The 24,263-nt window shown below is 44.4% G+C and overlaps 1 protein-coding gene across 1 annotated transcript; it reads left to right on the top strand.

The window, feature by feature from the left end:
- Positions 1 to 10,327: 10,327 nt before the first annotated feature.
- On the top strand, positions 10,328 to 11,614 carry IRGM (immunity related GTPase M). The gene has a single exon (XM_069484358.1). The coding sequence runs from the start codon at positions 10,328 to 10,330 to the stop codon at positions 11,612 to 11,614; it is 1,287 nt and encodes a 428-aa protein (XP_069340459.1).
- Positions 11,615 to 24,263: the final 12,649 nt, after the last annotated feature.

Raw genomic sequence — 24,263 nt, 5'->3', positions numbered from 1 at the left:
TATTTCTATAGTATAACTATAGATGTCAGTACATTTGAATGTATCAATAAGAGATAAGAAGTGGAGAGGTGGTAGTTTTATGTTTCCCTGTACCTCTCAGACCCACTTTGTACAATATACCAATATAATTAAAGATTGGCACTGCCTAGTGACAACAAGTCCAGATCTAGTGGACCAGGATAGAAGTGAATAATAAAATTAGAACTGGCATAGCATTTGAAGAAAACAGGAATTTTTATTGCGGAGAAATGAAATTTTAATGGGGACAGAATATTTTTTCCCTTATAATTTGAATCCTCTTAATTGGAAGGTAGACTGAACTTCTGTTATGTTACTAACGATCAGACAGACTCTGGTGACTGAATGCATCATGAATACAGATCTAAGCTCAAGCTAACCAAAGCTTCTTCACAATCAGACCTCCAGGGCAGTGGACATTCTCAGAGAGAAAGGCGTTTCCCATCAGTGGAAGGATACCAGTAAAAGCTTGGCTGAGGAACACTGTGTGTGTGTGTGTGTGTGTGTGTGTGTGTGTATGTTTGTGAAATGAAGTCTCATCTAACTCTGTAAGTTGATGATTATATAAAAATATAGTTAGTCTATCTTGGGTTTAATTTACTTCCCTTTACTCATATTTGTTTGGAGTCAATTAGAAATGTCTAATGTGAAAAATACAAAATGAAATCTGGCAGTGCCAAAATATGATAGATGATAAGTAGAATATAATTAGGAATATTCCAAAGAGGCATGAGTCATGAAGTTCACTGGAATTCTCTCCTAATACGTAAAAGGACGCCCCTCCCGCCGGCAATAACATTACCTACTCTATACTTCTGGGCTGCACAAACACACTGGGCAAATGGGCTGTCTTGGATCTGAAGACAGCTCTAAAGCAGAATAGCAGAGAGAAACATTGGGAGGACACCTCACTCAAGTTCATAGGGTGGGCTGGTCAGTGTACACACACTCTCTTTCTCTCCCTCCCTCCCTTGCAGGGGTGGGAAACCTGTGTCCTTGGGGCCACATCTGGCCTTCTGGATCCTTGAGTGAGTCCTTTTGACTGAATCCAAATTTTACAGAACAAATCATTTTAGTAAAGGGATTTGTTCTGTGAAGTTTGGATTCCGGTGAGGGGCCACACTTGGGGATCTGGAGGGCCACGTGTGTCCTTGAGGCTGCAGACAGAGGCAGATCTGGGTAGCTGTGTTGTGTAGGATCTACGGATAACTAAGAGTGCATCTTCACCGAGTGTCCTCCACGCCGTGTGCCAGCAAACTCCTGGTGTCAATAGCGGGGAGGTAGTTCTGTGAGTCTGTGTTCAGGCCATCTCCGTTGGTTAAATATTTTGAATGTCACCCATGGATACCCAGGTAAAGTCAGCAACATGCAGAGCTGAGGAGTTCATAAGAGGCAGTGACCGAGAAGAGCAAGGATGGAAGAGAACCAGCCTCTAATAGATGGGAAGCAACTCTTGTCCCTGGTCACTCCTGCCTCTGTTTCCCTTCTGCTAGAGACCTAGGTGCACAGCACACATGCCCTTTTACTCCTGACTACTACCCACCCTCTACCCGAGCTGTGTAAGGAGCACTTTATCCTGCGTCCTTGGATGAACATCAACCAGAACAATAGAATAATAGTGAGACCATAAATAACTAAATTCTTCAAGATTTTTCTAGTGCCCACACATACCTTATCCCTAGTTCATCTTCATAAACCCTGAATAAAATGAAGAATCATTTTAAGATAATGAATCCCAGACACAAATTGAGAGAATGCTCCAGACACCGGCTGAGAAGGACCCAAGGACCTCAGCCCCCTCTGGGACACTTTCTCTAGTATCAGATGCCTGTTCACCCCTCTGTTTGTAGCCTTCCCCACCCAGGGACAAGCCGTCAGAAAAACACCCCGGATCTCTTCCCTCCCTCGCAGATTTCTCATGAAAGGTGTTTCTTCTTGCTGCCTTCTACTTGTCTGGCTATACTTGGCACTTGGCTCTGACCACTCTCCTCCCATCTGTTCTCCAAGAATGTCAAATCTGATGGATGTACATGTTAACTGTTTTGGCAACAGTTGCCTGTTCCCAAAACAAAGAGGGAAGAAGTTCTGGCAAAACCCTTTGAATCTTCTTACCTTGCTGTGGCTGAGTGCGGATGGGCAGTGATGGCAAGAGACACAGGGACCCTCGTCAGGAATGAAACCTGCCCTCTGATCCCAGGCCACCAGGGGTTTTCTTAGCGTGGTTCCCACATCCTTGAGGGCTACCACTGCTGATTAATCTCCAAAGAGCCTGAGACCCAAAGCGGAGACAATGAGCTCCAAATCTCTCATTAGGTGGAAGACCGGGATTCACACCTGATTTTTTTTTTTTCACACCAGTCACAGTATATGGAACAGAAATGCCTGATTTGCCTATTAGAATGTGGGAGGGTGTTGGAATTTAAGTTAGCGATTCTACCTTTTTCTTGAAAGCTTCATATATTAACAAGAAAAGTGAAATCAGATTATGTTTTCTTCTCTTCCAACAAAGCAGGAGTTTCTAGGAACAGGAAAGTGAAAGGCTTTTGACCACGATTCAGGTCAGTGAGAGAGGAGATGGCAAGACACTAGTGGTGCCGGGACTAGGGCTCTCGATGACTGAGAGGAATGCACAAGTCTTCAGCGAGCAGAGCTGGTGATTAGGGTGACGGACCAGGATTCTGGGTCGGTGTAAATGCAGTGAGACCCTCCTCCTCCTCCTCCCCACCCAGCCCCTGGGGCCTCCTCCCTCTACAGCCAGTGCTGGGCAGGCCGAGGTCTCTTCACTGCTCATGCCCCTATTCACTGAGGGGATCTGGCCCTTGGGGACCAGGGACGCAGTGAGATGGGACTGAGGAATCTTCTCTGGGACCACTGAAAGCAACTTGATTCCTCCTCATCTGCCCCCTGCGTCACTGCTCCAGTAAGGACGCATAGTACTCCCCGGTAATTGACCAAAATATTACACAGGAATAATTAACATTCCCTGGCCATGCTCAGGAAACATCCTCTCTCCTGGTCACACTCAAGTAATCAGAAGTCCAGACATTCTGACAAACCCCAGACCCTTGTCAAACCTAAATCTCCCTCACCCCAGTCAGTCCCACCTCAGATTGAGAAACCAGCAGTAGGGACAAGCAAATTGTCAGCTTCTGGTCTTTTCCTTCTCTCACCTCTTCTGCTTTGAGTCTCTGCTGTTTGGGAGCCTCGGAGGGTAGAGGGGTGGGGAGCGGAGGGGCAGCGGTGCAGAGCAGGCAAGTCTCACGCAGGCGGCGCGTACAGCTGCAGTCGGTCTCGATGGTGTCTGGGGCGGTGAATGCTACTTCCTACCCCCTAGTGTGAGGGCCAGGAGGGGCTCACTCGGGTCCCCTGTGGGGTCTTTGGGAAAGGCAAGGCCCCAACGCACAGCCCCCCTCTTGCCTCTTCGGTCTCTGCAACAGGTGGGTAGTCCTAGTGCCTTTCCCCGGAGGTCATCTAGCCCCCTGAGACCTGGGCCCCGCACACTGGGCTCTTCCTTCTAGCCCTTGACCTTGGTCTTTGGGGAAAGCACATCCACACGCTCCCTACAGCGATCCTGTTGTCCTGTCTCCTCAATGTGACAGTTGTTCTGTTCTGACTGGGGCAAGGACTCAAGGGTGGCAAAGCCAATTTCACAATCTCGTAGCTGCGTAAGTGGTTTTGCAATTGCAAATCCCTGGAAAACAGATACACTGTATCATCTTGTTATGATCTCACAGCTCCCTTGCCCTGGGGTGTCTTTCCGCTTACTTTAAACATCCTGGAGAGCTTTTCTTAGTGACCCCATTTAAAACAGAGGACATGGGCATCATTGAGAGATTAAGTGGCTATTCAGGGTCACGTAGCAAGTAGTGTGTAGTGTTGGCACTCAAACCTTGACCTTCTCGCGTTTGCCAGTTGTCTTAGTCCATTTGCATTGCTGTAATAAGAAACTTTACACTGGGAAGACTCTCAGAAACAACAGAAATTTATTGCTCATAGTTTCAGAAGCTGGGAAGTCCCAGATCAAGGAGTCAGTAGATTTCTTGTCTGGTGAGGGCTCACTCTGCTTCGTAGATGGCACCTTCTGTGTGTCCTCACATGGCAAAAGGGACAAACACAGGCTCCCTCAAGCCTCTTTTATAACATCACTAATACCGTTCAATCACCCCCTAAACGCTCCACCTCTTAATACTACTGCACTGGTGATTAAGTTTCAACATATGAATTTTGGGGACACAAACATTCAAACATGGCACCAGTCACACGTGGCCCTATGCACAAGATCTGAGAATACAGAGCAAGCAACACGGGTGTGGTGCCTCGGATTTCTAAGTCTGTATCTAGCGCAGAACACGGATGTCAGCAGGGCTTCTAAAGTCTCGTGTTAGGTGGTCAGGGGCGTGCACGATGGCAGAGGTGCGAGGGAGCAGGTCACAGGGTGCTGCCTCAGTGGGGCCCTGTCGATGGAGGGAGAACGGCAAGGCAGAGGAGCACCCTGCTGAAGGGTACATGCCACAGCCCCGGGCGGAACTGGGGGCGGGGCTGAGGTGGAGGTGAACATTAGACCCGGGCAGGAGCAAGGCAACCCGGGGAGATGACTTTTCAACGTGGCTGCACTTGTCTGTGGCTCCAGACTTCACCTGGGGTTGCATGTCCACAGTCGCACAGGACTCAGCACCGATGCATGAGGCCACGGGCTCTGGGGGTGAGGAGGCAGGCAGGGCCCCTTGTGGGACTCTGTGGCACCCAGTTGGCCTCTGCAGGGGCAGCAGGAACCCCAAGGATGCCCTCCCTGCCCATGTGGCAAAGGCCAGTGTTGCTCCGCCTCCTGTACCATTTGGATCTCATGCTTCTAGGCATGAGAAAGTGAAACGCTGTCTACTTCTGGAAATAAGCCATTTCCAGGAACAGAAATGGGAAGCTGCCTCATCAAACCCCTCCCGCTGGGCTGTGAGTGGGGTGGGAGGAGGAGGACTTTGGTACAAAAACAGGGGAGCAGTGAGAGCTGACTGACCCACCAGCCAGGGCCAGGAAGGTAGCTCTTAACTCTCAGCCTGTCACTTTCCAGCTCCTCATCTCCGGGTAGTTCTCTTTCTACAACTTCCATCTGTCACTTCATCTTTTTGGAGCAAACGGGGCCTGGTATCAAGTTTTGGATAAGCCTAGAGGGAACTGCCTCTGTCTGGAAGGGCTGTGAACACTTCCATAGGGAAGGGGCAAAGTACCAGGAGTTCCCCTGACTTCTGATCATAGACACTCTGCTTCCAGCTGCTGGTAAGTGAGAGGGCCCGTCAGAGGGCAGCTTGGCTAAAAACTGGGCTCCTGTGAAGACAGTAGGAGGTGAAGCCCTGACACGCAGGAAAGCAAAGCTTTGGGTCTGGCTTGTTTCATTTCAGTGATGAATTCAGAGCAGGTCTCCCTTCTGCCATTCATCAAGTTCTGAGTACAACACTCTCAAATACTTTTGCTGCTCCAAACCCTGCCAAGCCACAAGTGTGGGAGGCAGTGCACCCCTCATCCAGATCCCCTGGTATTAGGAGTTTCCTGATAGGGATTGATTTGGACAGACAAGACAGGACATGCCACTCATATTCTTTAGAGACTAAGTTGGAATCTCTTGCCATTCAATGTGTAGCCAGCATCCTGAGATCAGGATTGGCTGCAGGCAATGTCTGGGATGGTCTGGAATTGTCCATCAATCAGTTGGCCAGGCTAGATCACCCAAGGAATAGGGACCTGGAGGCTGGGAGTTTAGAAATTAGGTGTCTAACTGACGTTTTAATTCCTCTAAATTAAAATGTTGATCTGCAATCCAGAGCCCTGTTCTTACCACAGGGCACTAATCTTTCCTTTGTAGATGACTTTAATGAGTGTGCGTGCTTGTGTCTGTGCGTGTGTGTGTGTGTGTTGGGCTAAGGGAAGGGGCGTGGCAGTTCCCACCATCTTCAGAAAATGCCCTGTCCAGCACGTACACTGTTGACCTGTGGCAATGTGTTGTGCTTTTCCAGAATAAATCATACTGATTTTTCCCTCAGCCTTTTCTGATAATGATCAGACAGGAAAAAAGCTAGGGATTTGGTCCACATTGGTTTCTGGGCTCATGGAATTCTCTGATGTCCCAGACTCTATATCAGTGCTAAAGCCAGGTTCTACTTCACTATAAGTACCTTTGTCTGGGGATCAAGATAATTGGGTGTGGAATGAAGTATATAACTTTGCATGGGGCATCCACTAATCTATGTTCTTCCTTCTGTGTCCCTTGGCTCATGAAATTAATTTAGTGGGTTATGACCAGCATTAAAAAAACTAACAGATGAAAGAAAGAACTTTCATAGAATGGAATGGAATTGAATAGAATAAGATATCACAGTATAGAGTGGTTTAAGGCAACTCATTTTGTAATACTTTTGATGCATCTGTGTGCATGTGTAATTGGTTCCTATATGAAATGTATCTCTTACTGGAAGTCCCATTCAGTAAATTTAGGAAGAAGCTCCTTCCAGGGTCTGGTTCTCCTTTTTTGGTATGGTTGCCACTCTCTAGTTGAACCTGGTCTCTGGGCTCCCTTTAGAAGGGCCTCTTCTTCTTCTACAAGGACTCCTCAGCCTGTGTCTGGAGAAGGGTATCCAATGATACAATCTGGGCAGGATACTCAAAGAGCAGAGCTTGGGGGCAATTGCAACCAAGGGTGACTTTGATAACGTCTCCTAAATTTCCAGGTCAGTGCTTCTGGAGGCTCATGCACACAAACACACAGGCACACTGACGCCTCCTGGAAGATAATCCAACCCCATGCAGAGTAAACCATGCCCCCCTGTCCTGGCAGTGACACATGGGCCTGGGTAGCCACAGCCACAGAAGAATCCTGGGGCTGGGGCTCAGGCAGGTCCAGGGTGCAGCTGGTGAACCTCCACTGTGGGCACAGGACAAATGGATCATATGAGCAAGAACTGGGGCAAGACAACGGGAGCTGGGCTGCAGGGTCTACGGCTCTCTTCCGTGTGGCTCAGCACTGGTGGACAGGTGGGCAGGCAGGTTTGGAGATGCTGGCTTGGTTCACAGTCATGGTCACAGAAAAAGTCTGGAAAAGTATGAGGGTTTTGTGCTGACATCCCACACTTACCGTGGACTGTAACACCCTGCAGAATGTGCTTTAGAATGGGGTGCATATGAGTAGGCTCCAGGCTCAGCAGGTAGACAGAGTTTAGAAAGGGAAGTCAATTTACCTGTCAACTAGTAAGTTAAGAAATACACAAAATGCATTGTATTTCATTAATCAAATGAAAATACGTTAAACAACTTCTAGGTGCTAGGGGTACACTAGTAAAGAGTCTAGTGGAAATATTTTATGGTAAGTGCCAAGGTTTGCATATGCATAATATGATGCCAAGCATTTAATACCAGATAAAGCAGTGCTCTCTGGGAGTATGTGGGTTAAAAAATGGCCCAGCCAAGGGCCCCGGCCCCATCTTCCACCTGCGTGTGCTCCTGCTGTACTCCCCTGTGTAGCTACCAGGTAGAATGTAGTGGGGAAGGGGAGCGCTTCATTCCTCACCCTAACCAACCCACCAGCTGTCCATGCAGAGACACGAGGGGAGACTCTGAGAGCCAGACCTCCCTACTGCGTTCTCCTGCCAGGCTGCGGGGGGATCCCAGTCCAACCTGGCAACTATCCCACTCCCTTCCTCCGGCTTCCGTAGGTTACCTCTTCCCCTTTGTGAGTTAGCTAAAAGCAACTGTAATCTGAGTAGCATTTGATGAGAAAAAACTAGTTATTCCCGTAAACCAAAATAATTATTGTTACAACTGAGTTACTTTATTTAGCAGATACCTTATTTAGCAACAGATGAAGTCAATGATCAGTTGCTGCCCTCACTATTCGGAGGGTCACAGATTCTTCCCAAGACAAGTGAGGCACCAAGAAATTGAAGACGTACATACAGCCCAAAGAACGGGGGCTCTCTGGCCCCGCTGATAGGTCCCTTCCTCACGTCTCATAGGTGGGCAGCTGCGACCAGTTCTCTATTTCCTGGGCCCCCTTATAGGGCAAGTACTGGGTGTTGTCCTGGGCACTCAGGAGGCAAAACTGTGAGTGTGCATGAGCGTGTGAGCATGTGCCATGTGGGAGCGTGTGTGGGCATAGTGCACACCCAGCACGAGGGAACGTTTGTGGGAGAGCGAACGTGTGTCAGCCTAAGTGAGTGTGTATCTGTGTGCACAGTGTGTGTGGGAGCATGCATGCACCAAATGTGAGTTGTGTGAACGTGTGTCACCATGAATGGGTGTGGGTGGATGAGTGTGTGTGGGGCTAGGTGAACATGTTTCAGCCTGAATGAACATGTATGATTGTGTGTAGCAAGGAGGCATGAGTGTGTATACATGGTGGTGTTTACATGTGTCAGCTTGAATACGTTAGGGTGTGTGCACATGTGTCAGTGTGAATGGGTGTGTGTGGGCATGAGTGAACATAGTTGGGCATGGGTGAGTGTGCACGCCAAGTGTGAGTGGGTGTGCACAGTGTGCAAGTATGTGTTCACGCTGAGTGTGTGAAACAGGCCTGCCAGGCCATTTTAGGAGCAGAGAATCACCTTTCAATCGGTCCAAACACCCGGCCCCGTGGGGAACCTGCAGGAGCCAGGTCTAGAGGATAAATTGTTTAATCACTGCCCTGAAGAAGAGCAGAACATTTGAGAAGACTCCCTCCCCCCTCACTTCAGCCGGGCCCAATATGACAATACTAACGGAAGCTGAGGGAAAGTCAAAAGAAGGCAGCTTACGTCATATGTTTTGCAGCATCTCAATATCGCTTTTCAAGTGAGCCCTCCTGCTTGCTGAGGTTAAATGTGAAACAGGAACAGACGATGACTTCAAACAGGCAATCAGAATCGGATGTTTTATGCCCTCTGGTGCCACCTACAGGAGAGAAATATATAGGTGACTTTTAAAAAAACTTTTTACATATACATATGTATTTTTTATTTCAGAATATTACGGAGGTACAAATGTTTTGGTTGCATAACTTGCCTTTGTACTGTTCGAGTCAAAGTTATAAGTGTGCCCATCCCCCAGATAGTGCGCATTGTACCCGTTTAGGTATGAATTTATTCATCCCCTCCTCCCCCACAACCTGCTTGATTTCCGATGAATGTTATTCCCATATGTGCACGTAAGTGTTGATTGATTAGTTCCAGTCAATGGTGAGTGCATGTGGTGTTTGTTTGTATATTCTTGTGATACTTCACTTAGAAGAATGGTCTTCAGTTCCATCCAGGTTAAAACAAGAGGCATTAGTTCACCATCTTTTTATGGCTGAGTAGTACTCCATGGTATACATATACCACATTTTATTAATTCACTCATGTATTGATGGGAACTTGGGTTGTTTACACATCTTTGCAACTGTGAATTGTGCTGCTATAAACATTTGAGTGCAGATGTCTTTTTAATGGAATGTCTTTTTTTCCTTTGGGTAGATATCCAGTAGTGGGATTGCTGGATCAAATGGTAGTTCTCCTTTTAGTTCTTTGAGGTATCTCCCTACTCCTGTCCATAGAGGTGGTACTAGTTTGCGGTCCCATCAACAGTGTATGAGTGTTCCTATCTCTCCCATCCACACCAGCATTTGTTGTTTTGGGACTTTTTGATAAAAGCCATTGTCACTGGAGTTAAGTGGTATCTCATTGTGGTTTTGATTTGCATTTCCCTTATGATTAGAGATGTTAAACCTTTTTTTCATATGTTTGTTGGCCATTAGTCTATCTTCTTTTGAAAAGTTTCTGTTCATGTTTTTTGCCCACTTTTTAATGGGGTTGTTTGATTTTTCCTTGCTGATTTGCTTGAGTTCTTTATAGATTCTAGTTATCAGCTCCTTACTGTATGTATAGCATGCAACAAGTCTGTGGGTTGTCTATTTGTTCTCATGATTCTTTCCTTGGATGTGTAGAAGCTTTTTAATTTGATCAGGTCTATAGGTGATTTTACTTGCCTGGTCTTTTCCAGGCCATAAAATATGTACTGAAAATTTTGAAGGAACAGACCTATGTCAGCGGAGAGTAATGGAATAAAAGACAAAACACCTTTGTGGGGGCATCTGGGAGACTGGGTTTGTTCTGCTACTCAAGTCCTCTTGTGACCACATTCCTGCTGATTACTGGGGGCACGACAAGCCTCAGAGCGTTCTTCAGGGGCCTCACCTTTTCCACTCCTGGAAGGAAGGCACACATTGCTTGAATAAGCGCATTTTGCTTGATTTGATCTTAATACAGCTGTCTTTCCTGTGGTCATCGTTGACAGAGAAAACCCTGAGCCGGAGATGCCGAGTCAGATGATCCTCAGGCACCCTGTCCCTCCTAACTCACCTGCTCTTCTGCCTCTGCAGGTTCCTCCACCGCTCACTGATGTGACAGAGTTCCCTCTGTCCCCTCACACTCCATTATCTGCATCCTTAACCTCTGTCTCGCCACAGGGTAAGCATTGGGGTATTTTATCCAAGGCGGAGGCCATGAACATCAAGAAAGCCGTAGCGGATGGGAACTTGCCAGAGGTGGTCTCTGCCCTCAGGGAGACACTGAAGATAGTGTCGAGGACACCAGTCAACATTGCTGTGACAGGGGACTCTGGCAATGGCATGTCCAGCTTCATCAATGCTCTTCGGAACATAGGACATGAGGGGGAGGCCTCAGCTCCTGTTGGGGTGCTAAAAACCACCCAAACATGTGCCTGCTATTTATCTCCCCACTTTCCAAATGTGGTGCTGTGGGACCTGCCTGGCACAGGGTGTGCCACCGAGAGCCTGGAGAACTATCTGATGGAAATGCAGTTCAGCCGATATGACTTCTTCATCATCATCGCATCTGAACAGTTCAACATGAATCATGTGATGCTTGCCAAAAGCATTGAGGACATGAGAAAAAAGTTCTACGTTGTCTGGACCAAGCTGGACATGGACCTCAACACAAGTGCCCTCCCAGAAGGGCAGCTCCAGCAGATTATCAGAGAAAATATTCTGGAAAATCTCCAGAAGAAGCAAGTGTGTGAACCCCCTATGTTCCTGGTCTCCAGTCTTGAACCTTTATCGTATGACTTCCCAAAGCTTAGAGACACATTGGGAATGGATCTCATAAAAAATAGATGTCACGACCTTCTTCAAAACCTGTCCCACACCTGTGAGATGGCCATTAATGACAAAGCGACCTTCCTGCAGAAGAAAATAACCACACAGTCTCTCCAGGATGCCTGTGGCATCTTGGATGCAGATGATTTGGCTGTATGTCTGAAAGCCTACCGATTGCTCTTTGGTGTGGATGATGAATCTCTCTGGCAGGTGACACAGAGAATGGGGAGGACATTCACAAACTACACGAACATCATGAAGTCCCGTGATGTGCAAGGTCTCAACAAAAGGGATTTGAGACTGACTTGGATGACATGTACAGTCTTGAGGGCATTCCTTAGTCTTCTTAGGTACATTCCATGGTTAGGTGACCGCATCATCCACTACTTCAGACGAATGAAACAAATGTACTTACTTGAGATAGTTGCCAAGGACACCAAGACGATCCTAAGAAAAGTCCTGGAAGACTCCATCATCCCACAATGAAAGCCAACTTGGGAAAAGTCCAGCAGGCTCTTTTGTCAGGTGGCACGAAGGACCTCTGTGGGTTCTTTTTTCAAGAGGATACCCCTTTCTCTACTCTCAATCAGAGATTTAAGTTAATATTTTCTTCTATTTCTTAGTGTTATAAATTCCTTGAGATGCATGATGAAAATTGCTTATCTTACTAGCACAAATCAGTGTACCATTCATCTGAGGAACAATTGTGTTGTTGTTGCTGAAGTCATTAAATCAGTTTCCCAGAACCACAATATAGAAATTATGCTTTCAGTTGCAAAGTGGCGTGCATGTCCAGATCAGTATCTTACCCCCCTGCTTCATTAAAGTTAACGTCATTCTTCTTCACCGAACCTTTCGTCCTCCCTTTTGCACTTCTTTTTTCCCTTCATTTCACTGGACCCAACGAGACACTCCCAGTGCAGGGGGGTGTGTCACATTTTTAGAGGAGCAGACAGAGAGTGTGGTTGAAACTGTTCTTTGAAACTTACTCGGTGTTGGGGCCAAGTTTCCCAGGCCAAGCTGCCTGCTTCAAAGGCCCTTTCCCTTCACGGCACTCTCTACCAGGTACTTAAAAATGATCAGTATTTTGAAAGCCGATACAGGCTTGTATCATCCCTGTCTCGGCAGGAAGCTCATGGCACCCTCACACTGGGTCATCTGAGAAGACTTTAATAATGAGGCTATTTTCAAGAGTAAGGGCAGGGCGCAGAGAGACCACCAAGACCAAGTGATGACTCCAGGGCAAGGAACAGGCAAGTGGTGAGGCAGGTTGCTTGAATCTGAAGCTGGTATGTGCTACAGAGGCCCACCTGATAGGAGCTGTGGCCACAGTAGAGGTTTGCAACCTAACACCAGTGGACTAACAGGGGGAGAGGAGAATAAAACCCCGCCCTCACTTGCCTCCCTCACAGGCTGCGAGCGATGTCCACGGGCAAAATCCGAACAGATCCGGAGGGCCAGATACCCACTGGTATAGTCCACACGGGTCAGAGTGGAGAAGGAAAGATGGTGAACTGGTGGGGAATGAAAGAGAATCATCTCAGGAGTATACTAAAAATAATTGCAAAGCAAGTGCATTCCAATGCCATGGGCAGAGAAAATGGCAAATCACTGATCTGAACAGCAAACCCAGACATTCATGACATCCGTGCAAAGCAGTGCACATGCCTCAGTTTATTTTTAGCATGTCCTCTCCATTACACTTTTACAAACATATCTCTGAATTAGGTATGTGTATACCATTGTTACTCCAGCTTCAGTATAGGCAGGGCTCAATTATCACCTTGTATGTACTTTTGTCCCCAAAACTGTTCCTTTTCTTACTCTGTCCTTAGTTCAGATCATTCATTGATCAAGGACCTAAGACAAAGAGCTTGATTCCCCCTCTTTTTTAGCCTCATCACACCTCACCACATCCAAGCTCTATTCACTCAACATGCTAATTTTAATCACAAATATATCTCTCCCCTGCTCACCAATTCCCATCTGGATTGTAATAGTGACTTTCTTCCTCCCATCCCTCTCATCCACTCTCCATGCCACCTCCCACTTTGACATGTATATCTATGTCAAAACATCATGCTATGCATCTTTTTTTTTTTTTGAGACAGAGTCTCACTTTGTTGCCCAGGCTAGAGTGAGTGCCGTGGCGTCAGCCTAGCTCACAGCAACCTCAAACTCCTGGGCTCAAGCGATCCTCCTGCCTCAGCCTCCCGAGTAGCTAGGACTACAGGCATGCGCCACTATGCCCGGCTAATTTTTCTATATATATATTTTTAGTTGTCCATATAATTTTTTTCTATTTTTAGTAGAGACGGGGTCTCGCTCTTGCTCAGGCTGGTCTCGAACTCCTGACCTTGAGCGATCCACCCGCCTCGGCCTCCCAGAGTGCTAGGATTACAGGCGTGAGCCACCGCGCCCGGCCTATGCATCTTAAATATATGCATTTTTGTTTGTCAGTTATACCTCAATAAAGCTAAAAAAAAAAAAAAAATCTCAAAGAAAACAATACCACATGGTGACCAGCCAATTGTATTCAGTGAACATTTGTTAGCCACTGGGTATGTATCGGGCAGACAAGTAGATGTTTACATACTAAGCACAGTAGGACCAAAGCAGGATGTGAAGTGGAGGACCCCACAGACAGATATCTTTTCATCTCCCAGCTCAGTATTTCAGACGAATTCTGAATCTCTCTGTTTTCCCAGTATACTTCAAGTCTGTGTCTTTTCATCAATGTGACCTTCATAATACATCTGAGAAGAGTTTTAACATCACCAACCCTGAGCCTAGGAGGTGAGAGCATAGACTAGAGAAAAGATCTACCTGTAGCGAAGACCACTAGTAACAGGACCACCGGGGAGTGAGCTGATTTTTTTCAACGTCCCCTATGCCATTAGACTCTTTTTTTTTTTTTTTTTATAATTTTATTTTATTTTTTTTTTGAGACAGAGTCTCACTCTGTTGCCCGGGCTAGAGTGAGTGCCGTGGCTTCAGCCTAGCTCACAGCAACCTCAAACTCCTGGGCTCAAGCGATCCTCCTGCCTCAGCCTCCTGAGTAGCTGGGACTACAGGCATGCGCCACCATGCCCGCCTAATTTTTTGTATATATATATTTTAGTTGTCCATATAATTTCTTTCTATTTTTAGTAGAGACGGGGTCTCACTCTTGCTCAGGCTGGTCTCGAACTCCTGACCTCGAGTGATCCACCCGCCTCGGCCTCCCAGAGTGCTAGGATTACAGGCGTGAGCCACCGCGCCCAGCCCCATTAGACTCTTTAATTGTAAACAGATTTAGAGACATGGGGGGACAGGCTCTGTGATCGTTTAAGATTCCTTTCCCCAGCCTGAGCGAGAGCGAGACCCCGTCTCTACTAAAAATAGAAAGAAATTATATGGACAGTTAAAAATATATATAGAAAAAATTAGTCGGGCATGGTGGCGCATGCCTGTAGTCCCAGCTACTCGGGAGGCTGAGGCAGAAGGATCGCTTGAGCCCAGGAATTTGAGGTTGCTGTGAGCTAGGCTGACGCCACGGCACTCACTCTAGCCTGGGCAACACAGTGAGACTCTGTCTCAAAGGAAAAAGAAAAAGAAAACTATGACTTCTGTGAATAATGTCATCAGAACAAATGATTTATCCTAATGAATCAAAAGTAGTAGGAATAGGTAAGAACAAGACATCTTTAAGAACTAAAATATTTTAAAATGTATGAGAAATATATATAATTCCCATAAAATAAGATATAATAGAAGATAATAATGAGAATCTGAGCCTAAGAATTTATAGTAATTTCAGAAGCAACCCAAAAGCTGGTTGAATGGCAGTTCTGGTTAAAAGTCATTACACCCCACAGGGGTCAAATTGTCAAAGCAGATACACAGAAATTATACACCTTACTTAATATAGAATTTCACTAATAATTAGTGAAGGATATAAGCAAAAAGCAAGCACAAAAACAGTAACATCCATCTCTGAAAGGGTTCAAACCATCAGATTTACTTTAAAAAATCGACTTTTGCACTAGAATGTATTTTGTGCCCGAGTAAGAAATGAGTATTATTGTGTGTGTCATTTATATACTGTACAAGTTAGCCCTGGGAGGCCACCGAACGAAGTTCAGAGATTCTCAGTTTTTACATTCCATCAGTCATTCAGGTAGGAAACCTACAAGACTAACTCCAATTCTCCAAGTTGTGCCCCATAATCTATAAATTCCAGACTTGTTTAAAATAAGCAATGCAAAAAGCCTACTAAAAACATTCTTAGATGAGAACTTTTTGGGTTATCTTTCTACTTGTAATTTCCATGAGAGCGTTTATAGTCCGGAGAGAGTAATAGAGCTGTTGTGAGCTCTTTCCCTTTTGCAGGGACGTGGATGAACTGCAGTGCTGGAAGTAGTAAGGATGGAATTGACATGTATCAAGTCATCATGCATTCCCCAGACACCATACTGAGCATTGTAAAGCTTGGTTTGTAGGAGGTCACCTAGTTGAAGACAATGACACATTTATGAACTTGCATGAAATGGACCTTGGACTCCAGTGAGAGTGTTTCCGACCCTCACCTCTCTTATCTCTCCCTGGGCTCAAAATTCTTCACAGTCTAAGATTTCTTTGTATGTTTCCCAGCTCTCCATCTCTGATCCACATGTCTGTGGAGGGCCAACTGGACATATCAGGGAGCAAGGTTAAGGCAGCAGTAGAGTGTGAAAGATGAAATGAATATATTTAGGAAGAGTAGATTGGAAATAAAATTGTAGCATGAACCAGTTTGCATCTCATTAAGTTCAAGCCTCTTTGAACACATGCAGTACACCAGAACTTCAGTGAGGCAGGAAATTGTGAACAATGTAGGCAAATTAGAGGCAAGATTCAGGAGTATACAAGTGTTCCAATGGCCCTTGATATTTAAATTTCCAAATTTGGATTTTATATACAATCTTCTCAAAAGAACAAAGCAGAAAAGTTAACAATGTATATACACAAAATTTTTCTATATTATAAAGCTGGTACCCAATATCAATCAAGAAAAGATGGAGCACTCAATAATTATGTAATCAAAGTTTATATCTTTGGCAATTTTATTTTCAGATTGATACAATTGAAAGCAAAATGAGTTGCTCCTGGCAAATGCAAGATTGCAACTAACTTTTGCAACTAATTTTTGATAATTTTTAGTTTTGAGAAGAACCTTTCTAGTGAGGGAACTGTTACTGGAGGTGTTAAGAGTATTTTATAGATTATAATATCATTGTGGCATTTTTCTGATAAGTTATTTTGAAATATAAATTTTAATACATGTAAAACTGATGTCTTAGTAATTTTTCTAAAAAAAATCAGCTCTTCATACAAATAAGTTTCCCATGAGTCTGATTTTTAAGTGTAAAATTTATGCAATGACAATTTAATGTTTCCTATAACATTTTCTATAACTTGTAGAGTTCATATAAGAAACTGAGGCCGGGCGCGGTGGCTCACACCTGTAATCCTAGCACTCTGGGAGGCCGAGGTGGGCGGATCGTTTGAGCTCAGGAGTTCGAGACCAGCCTGAGCAAGAGCGAGACCCCATCTCTACTAAAAATAGAAAGAAATTATATGGACAGCTAAAAATATATATATATAGGAAAAATTAGCCAGGCATGGTGGCGCATGCCTGTAGTCCCAACTACTCGGGAGGCTGAGACAGGAGGATCCTTTGAGCTCAGGAGTTTGAGGTTGCTGTGAGCTAGGCAGATGCCACGGCACTCACTCTAGCCTGGGCAACAGAGTGAGACTCTGTCTCAAAAAAAAACAAAAAAAAAAACAAAAACGAAACTGAAAGTGCCTTCAAGTTATAATGCAAAACACTTGTTTATGTTCCTCATCACTGTATCTTCAGTTATAAGGAAAAATTAACTTTTAAATTGTTTTATTACTAGTTGATTTATCAAAAGCCTTATATAAAAATAGTCTGTTAAATTGGATGATCTTTGAATTTAATTTTTTTTCTAAACCTGTGGGTATTTGCATGGCAATAATGCAGCAGTTTTCAAAACTGGAGGTTCTGAACTCTTTAACGAATTCTCAAAACTCCCTGATAAGCTTTATTGCAATGCCCAAGTGTATGTTGTTATTTTGTAATAATTTACTGACGAAGTTTACTGCCTGAGCACCCACAGTACCTGTCCTGGAGCTCATGCCAAAGAGTTAATAATTATGCAGACACCATAGGAACAAGGTCCAAGATGGATAGGCCAGCCAGCCTTCCAGGTCCCTGTGCTGCTCCTTAGGCTGTGGCCACTGTTGCCACCACTGTTATTAATACTTCTGCTGATGCCTTGAGGTCTCTCACCACAGTGGCCCTGCACACACACAGACAGAGCTACCAAGGCCAAGTGCTGGGGCCTGTGCTACTTGCCTTGCTCACTGGCCTTTTTATGTTAGCTTAGTTCTTCCTCCCTATGTCTCCTGTGAACTAATTGTGAGATCTAGGAAACTGATTTTTTTAAAGGATGTACTTAAAATATTATATACTTTAATTTCATCCTTTCATGAACAATCTAACATCTGTAAGGATTTTTAAGCTTGCTCAGTGGGTGGTAACAGCCACCCATAACTTAGTGGCTTCAATCAGCAACAACCATCTGTTGTTGCCCACGCGTCTGTGGGTTAGTTGGGCTCACCTGGGTAGTTCTCTGCATGGTATGAACTACAACTACAGTTACCTGAAGGCTCAACTGATTTGGAATGTCCAAGATGACTCACTGGAGGTTCAACTGACTTAGAATGTCCAGGACGGTGGCAGTTGGTCCTTGCTGTGGGCTAGGATCTTCTGTAAGGCTGTCATTTGGAGCACTTTGGTCCTCCTCCATGGGGCCTCTCCAAGTGGCTCCCTTAGGCTTCCTTAAAAGTGTCACAGTTTCAGGACAATCAAACCTCTTCTATGGTGGCTGGATCCTAGGAGTGCAAAATTGGAAGCTGTCAGGAGATTTTAAGGCTTAGGACAGGAACAGCACAAAATTACTTCTGCAGCACTCTACTGTTTAAATGAGTCCTGGGGCCAGCTCAGATTCAAGAGGAGGGGACTATAGGGGAGCAGCAGAAGGAGTTGTTCCTTGGTGGTCGTCAATGTAAGAGATTACCTCAGCCTCCTGTTCTTTCTCTTTCCAAATGTGCATGTTCATCATGGGTATACTGCCTTTATTCCTTCATTGAATGTTGGGTGTGGGGGCAACTAAATTGTGATTTTTAGTTCACAGGTCTCTGAATTAAGAAAAGGTACATCTGAAACTTATGTAGAAACTATCATGAGATGCTGGACTTTGAGCCTTAGGCCAAGACGATGGAAATTTTGGTTGTATCCCTTAAAGAAGAGGCGAGGATATTTTGCATTCTAAAGGAAAAGGGGGTAAATGTTTGTGAATATCCAGAAAAGTGGACTATGCAGATTGAGTTATTTTTCAAAACTATTTACTATTCTTTCCTATCAGAACCCTCAAATATGGGTGTATTAGTTAACTATCGCTGCATAACAAATTACCACAAATTAGTGACATAAAAAACACATGTCTATTATCTTACAGATTTTGTGGATAAGAAGTCCCAAGTACAATTTAGCTGAGTCCTTTGCTGTCTCTCCCAACCTGTAATGAAGTTGTCGGCCAGGGTTGGCGTCTCATCTGAATGTTCAACTGAAAAAGGATCTGCTTCCAAGCTTACTCAAGGTATTGGCAGAATTCATTCTCTCGAGGATTTTTCATTGTTGACTGTCAGCTGGAGCCACCCTCAGTTCCCTGTCCTGTGGCTCTCTCTCTTCACAGTGCAGCTTTCCACTTCGCACAGTGCCTCATCCAACTCAGCAAGGAAGAGGACACACTAGTGAGGCAGAGGATGTAGTCTTATGTCATGTAGTCACAGAATGACACCCCATTGCCTTTGCCATAGTCAGAAGCAGGTCACAGTTCCTGCCCACATTCAAGGGGATTGCACAAGGGATGCACAACAAGAGGAGGGGACAACTGGCGACGACCTTAGAGTCTGTCTGCCACACCAGGATCCTTGCTGAGGGACAATTAGACTCTTTGCAACATACATTTCAGAACTGACCATATGACTTATTTCCACTGGTGAAGTCTTGTGGAAAATGATATGTGCTGCTTTTAAGGAGATTTAAGAATTGTCACCTTATGTGTAATCTTCTCTTTTTTCCTCTTCTCAAGCAATTTCCCAGATATTCATTAGCCCTTTATGAGACTCAGAAAGCTCATAGTTGCAGAGACTGCGCCTGAGCACCAAGTTTTTGCTCTAGATGGACAAGTACATCCTCCTATAAAAACAGCCTGGGTCTAGACAATGACTCTTGCTTCTCTACATGATTGGCACCTCTCCTCTTCTTTCACGTCAGTAATTAATGTCCCAATTTACTTCTGGCAGAAAATTCATCTCTCTCCTGAGTCCACAATCAAGAAGTGAGAGAGAGAGTGTATTAAATTCCAAGGGTATGATTCTCTAGAGATAAGGATTATTCTCATTCTAAGCTGATTCTAACCAGAATTTAGCCCAAGTCCTAAATCCAAATTTTACATATAAATTTTTACTTTAAAACCTAATTGGAAACCATGGTTTTTATTACTGGTTCACAGGCTTTGATGATCCCAACTCCTGAAGTTCTTATTTTATAGCTCCACATTGGGCCCGGAAATTTACTTTTTACTCCAGGACTCCGGGTGATTTTGCTCATGGAGTAGCACAGTTGGCATATGCATCGCACTTCATGATTTTTGTTTAATATTGCTATTTATTTTTTGATGTATGAAATTTACATAGCTAGGTAGTTGTGGAAAACATATTTTGATTTCATATTTAAAATTAAATTTTTATAATTTAATTGTACTTTTTAACTTGCCTTGATAAGCTGCATGTAACTGAAGATTATCAAGCAGGAAAATCTAATGCATCCTTTTAGAAAACAAATCAATGTCTTAATTTAAAGGACTTTAAGAGGATATATTGTATGTCAATATAACTAAGTTGAACAGACTTGTCACTTTCAAAATTTGCATGAAGCCACAAGTCTGGATTGCTTATTTTACATGAAATGATATTATTGATAAATGGGATTGCGATTATTTGGCCCAATATCGTAACTGTGAAAAAGTATCCTGAAATTTATTACATAGAAAAAAGAAAAAAAAATAACCCCAAGCAAGGACAATGATAAAGGACAAGACACCAGAATAGATTGCAGTAGAAGTTGAGAAGAAGTAGATACGGGAAAACAAGCACTATAGGTATCTGAATAATCCAAGTTGGTAGAATAAATCTCAACAGAGGAAGAATTCCTGGAAACTGCAAAAAGAATGGAAACATTAGACAATGATATCAGGAGCTATTGTTATTATAAAGGGAGCCACTGACACAAATTCCAACTCCCATTCTCCTTTACCTAGTCATAAAACCCACTCATCTGGTGGCAGCATTTTACAAAGTTCTCTCCAACCCAACACCTCGTTGGAGGTGATGTGGAGAGCAACCTATGGATCAGAGTTGAGAAGTGATGCTTTCAGATGTACCCAGCCACTCAGTGGGGAGTGGTAGAAATGGAGTTCACAGCCAGTTCTACCTGTCTATTCCATGTTCTTTTTCCTTGTTGCATGTATCTAAGTTAGGCCTTGTTGCCAATCATGCAAGATTGATGCAATCATCCAACACTAGGAAGGCATTCAAAGAAAACACTATTTTTCTATTTTTCATTTCTTTTTTGCAAGTGAGTAAGATCTCATTGACACTCTAGATACAGATACATACTCTATCAAGGAAAGAGAGTTCAACAAAGACAGGACATAGGGAAAAGAAAATGTATTAATGGCACCATTTGTGCCATATACAATGTAAAAAATAGATGACCTTATTTAGGCTATCATTTAGGTAAGCAGTAATACTATCAACATTAATTTATAAATGAAGAAAGCAGAACCCTGAGAGATGAAATGACCCATCCCGAGTGCACAACTAGTGGCTTGCAGAGCTAGGATTTGAACCCAGGTGTGCTGATGGAAACCCTTATTCCCCACAGCACTCTCTCCTCTCCTAACATTTCTATAGGCTGTAAGGACAGGTCAAGTCCCCACAAGTTACCCTTACTGGATTCCCAGACTCACAGACAGCCTTCTCCCTGCTCACCCTGCCCCTCACTTATCTCCCTAATTCTCCTCTCATCTTTCTACAGCACCTGCCTGAGTCGTGAAAAATCTCCTGTGACCTGCAAGAGTGCAATGGAGAACTCAGGCTCCCTCGATGAGGCAGAAGGGTCAAGCTGCATCTAAACATTCAGTACAGAGATAAGGACCGACTAGGACTTTACACAAGTTTAGCAACATCCACATGCTAAGTGCTGAACTGGACTAGCTGAAGACAAGGAACTGTTACTCATTTGGCCTCTTATGGCCTCAGTTTCCTTCTGGTCTCTGTGAAATGGAGAAGAAAATAATGCTGTTATTTTCCACCTGTGACGGGCTCGAATCTGACTCTGCTCTTTGACATTTGTGACCATTGGGCAAGTGCCTCCTCTCGGAGCCTCTGGCCTTCCCACAGTGCTCTGAGCCACAAGTGAGGGGATAGCAATTAAAACAATATGTTCACAGCCCATCTGTGAAACATTCAAAGTGCTAAGCAGAGGTAAGTGCTTACTCTTCAACACTTCCAATTGTATTGACTTGGACTGTTGATCCAGCCTGCCGTGATATTTTACACAGCACAGTTGGGTGGTTAAAGCGATCCTGGAGCAAGATTCCCTGCGTTGGATCCTGGCCATGCTGCTTGCTAGCAGTGTGACCTTGGCAAATAACTTCAATCCTATGCTCCCTCGATTCCTCACTGCAGTACAGGGACAATTATAGTATTTACCTCAGAGGAGTATTCTGAAGATTAAATGAGTAAATACATACAAAAGGCATAAAAGTGTGCTTGGCAAAAATAATTGGTTCTATTAGAATTTATAAGAGTGGTTATGCTAGGAGCACAACATGAGAGCTGAGCCCAGGTAGTGACCGGGAGGGAGGACTGGGGAAGTAGCCAGGTCCTGTGAAAAATCTGCTTTTTGACATGGGTGCTAATGTCACAGTGTTTTCAGTGTGCGATAACATATTGTGCTGTATGCTGAAGATATTTGCAATTTTGCCTGTGTATTATACTTCTTATAAAGGAATTTTTAAAAATAATTCCTGGGAGGTCCTCAGACCTCTAAGGCTGTGGACATGGTAGAGTCCAAACCTATACAGCCAAGTATGAAGAGAAAATACAGCACATATTTGGATTACAATAGGAATAAAGAGAAACTTGAACTAAGATGTGTACATGTATACTTGATATCCTGAAAAGTTGTAGGTAGAAAATGGAGACCTAGAGGAGAGATCTAGTGGCCACATAGGGTGGTGAGATCTGCTAGGCTAGATGGTGGGGGACAGGTCTTGGGTTCACCTTTCTCTCCTTGTCCCCTCCCCTGCACTCAAAACCCCTTTGAGACTGTTCCATGGCTCTGTGATGCAGGTCTGGAACTCTAGACTTGGAGAGGGTGTTTTCTGTGCTCGGCTAACTGAAGTAGCAGTGCACTTTAGATGACAGAGAACTTTGGATGGTTGCCTCTGCTCAGTGAGCCCTGGGGCATTGGTTCCATTTTTTCCTATGGAGCTGGAGTCATCATTCTGTCTTGTTACTACATTCAGATGTATACCTATTTCCCATTGTTTGAAAAAAAAAAAAAAAAAAAAAAGCCAGGGACATCAATCAGGTAAGGGAACCCTAAGCTCAGCCTTTTTCTACTCCCTCTCTTCCAAATCAGTTATTGGAATGGAGAGATATCAGAAATGGGAACTCTAGGGAGAGATTAGGGCATCTTTGTCTAGGAGAGCAAGTTAGGTGGGCAAAGGGTAGAGCGGGGACTAGGGCTTCTGTTAAAAGTTCACAGCTCGGCTGGGCGCGGTGGCTCACGCCTGTAATCCTAGCACTCTGGGAGGCCGAGGTGGGTGGATCGTTTGAGCTCAGGAGTTCGAGACCAGCCTGAGCAAGAGCGAGAGCTTGTCTCTACTAAAAACTAAAAAGAAATTAGCTGGACAACTAAAAATATATAGAAAAAACTTAGCCGGGCATGGTGGCGCATGCCTGTAGTCCCAGCTACTGGGGAGGCTGAGGCAGTAGGATTGCTTGAGCCCAGGAGTCTGAGGTTGCTGTGAGCTAGGCTGACACCACGGCACTGTAGCCACGGTGACAGAGTGGGACTCTGCCTCAAAAAAAAAAAAAAAAAAAAAAAAAAGTTCACAGCTCATCTCCCTAGGTGTGGTGAAGAGTTGCAGGGTAAAATCTCAAACACTGTGATTCTTGGGGCAGGGATTGGTTCATAGAGTTCAGGACACCTGAGGGGAACAGGCCTTCAGTGCTTGCTTAGCAGCTGCCTTCCCATTATAGATGACTGCGGGCCAAGCCTCTCCTTTGTGCTGGGCTGAGCTGGAGAGCAATGTCTCTGCTCATGGAACAGAATCCTATGGCGTGGAACATACTTGTGCTTAAAGACGTGAGATTCTGTAAAAATCAAATCACAGCAGATAACAGACTTAAACCTGAGGTGTGAAACTATTAGAATTCTAGAAGAAAATGTGGGGAAAACTCTTACAGACATTGGCCTAGGCAAAGAATTTATGAAGAAGCCCCCAAAGGCAATCACAGCAACAACAAAAATAAATACATGGGACCTGATTAAATTAAAAAGCTTCTGCACAGCCAAAGAAACTGTCACGAGAGCAAACAGAGAAGCTACAGAATGGGAAAAAATTTTCGCATGCTACACATCCGATAAAGGGCTGATAACTAGAATCTATTTAGAACTCAGGAAAATCAGCAAGAAAAAAAATCAAACAACCCTATCAAAAAGTGGGCAAAGGCCATGAATAGACATTTTTCAAAAGAAGGCAGAAGAATGGCCAAGAAACATATGAAAAAAGTCTCAACATCTCTAATCATCACGGAAATGCAAATCAAAACCACAATGAGGTATCACTTAACTCCAGTGAGAATGGCCTTCATCAAAAAGTCCCAAAACAATAAATGTTGGTATAGATGCGCACCATCTAGGGGATGGGCACGCTTGAAGCTCTGATTC

This window comes from Eulemur rufifrons, chromosome 10 (assembly GCF_041146395.1).
Source record: "Eulemur rufifrons isolate Redbay chromosome 10, OSU_ERuf_1, whole genome shotgun sequence".
In the NCBI taxonomy this organism is placed as follows: Eukaryota; Metazoa; Chordata; class Mammalia; order Primates; family Lemuridae; genus Eulemur; species Eulemur rufifrons.
This window is presented reverse-complemented; position numbering and strand designations above follow the sequence as displayed.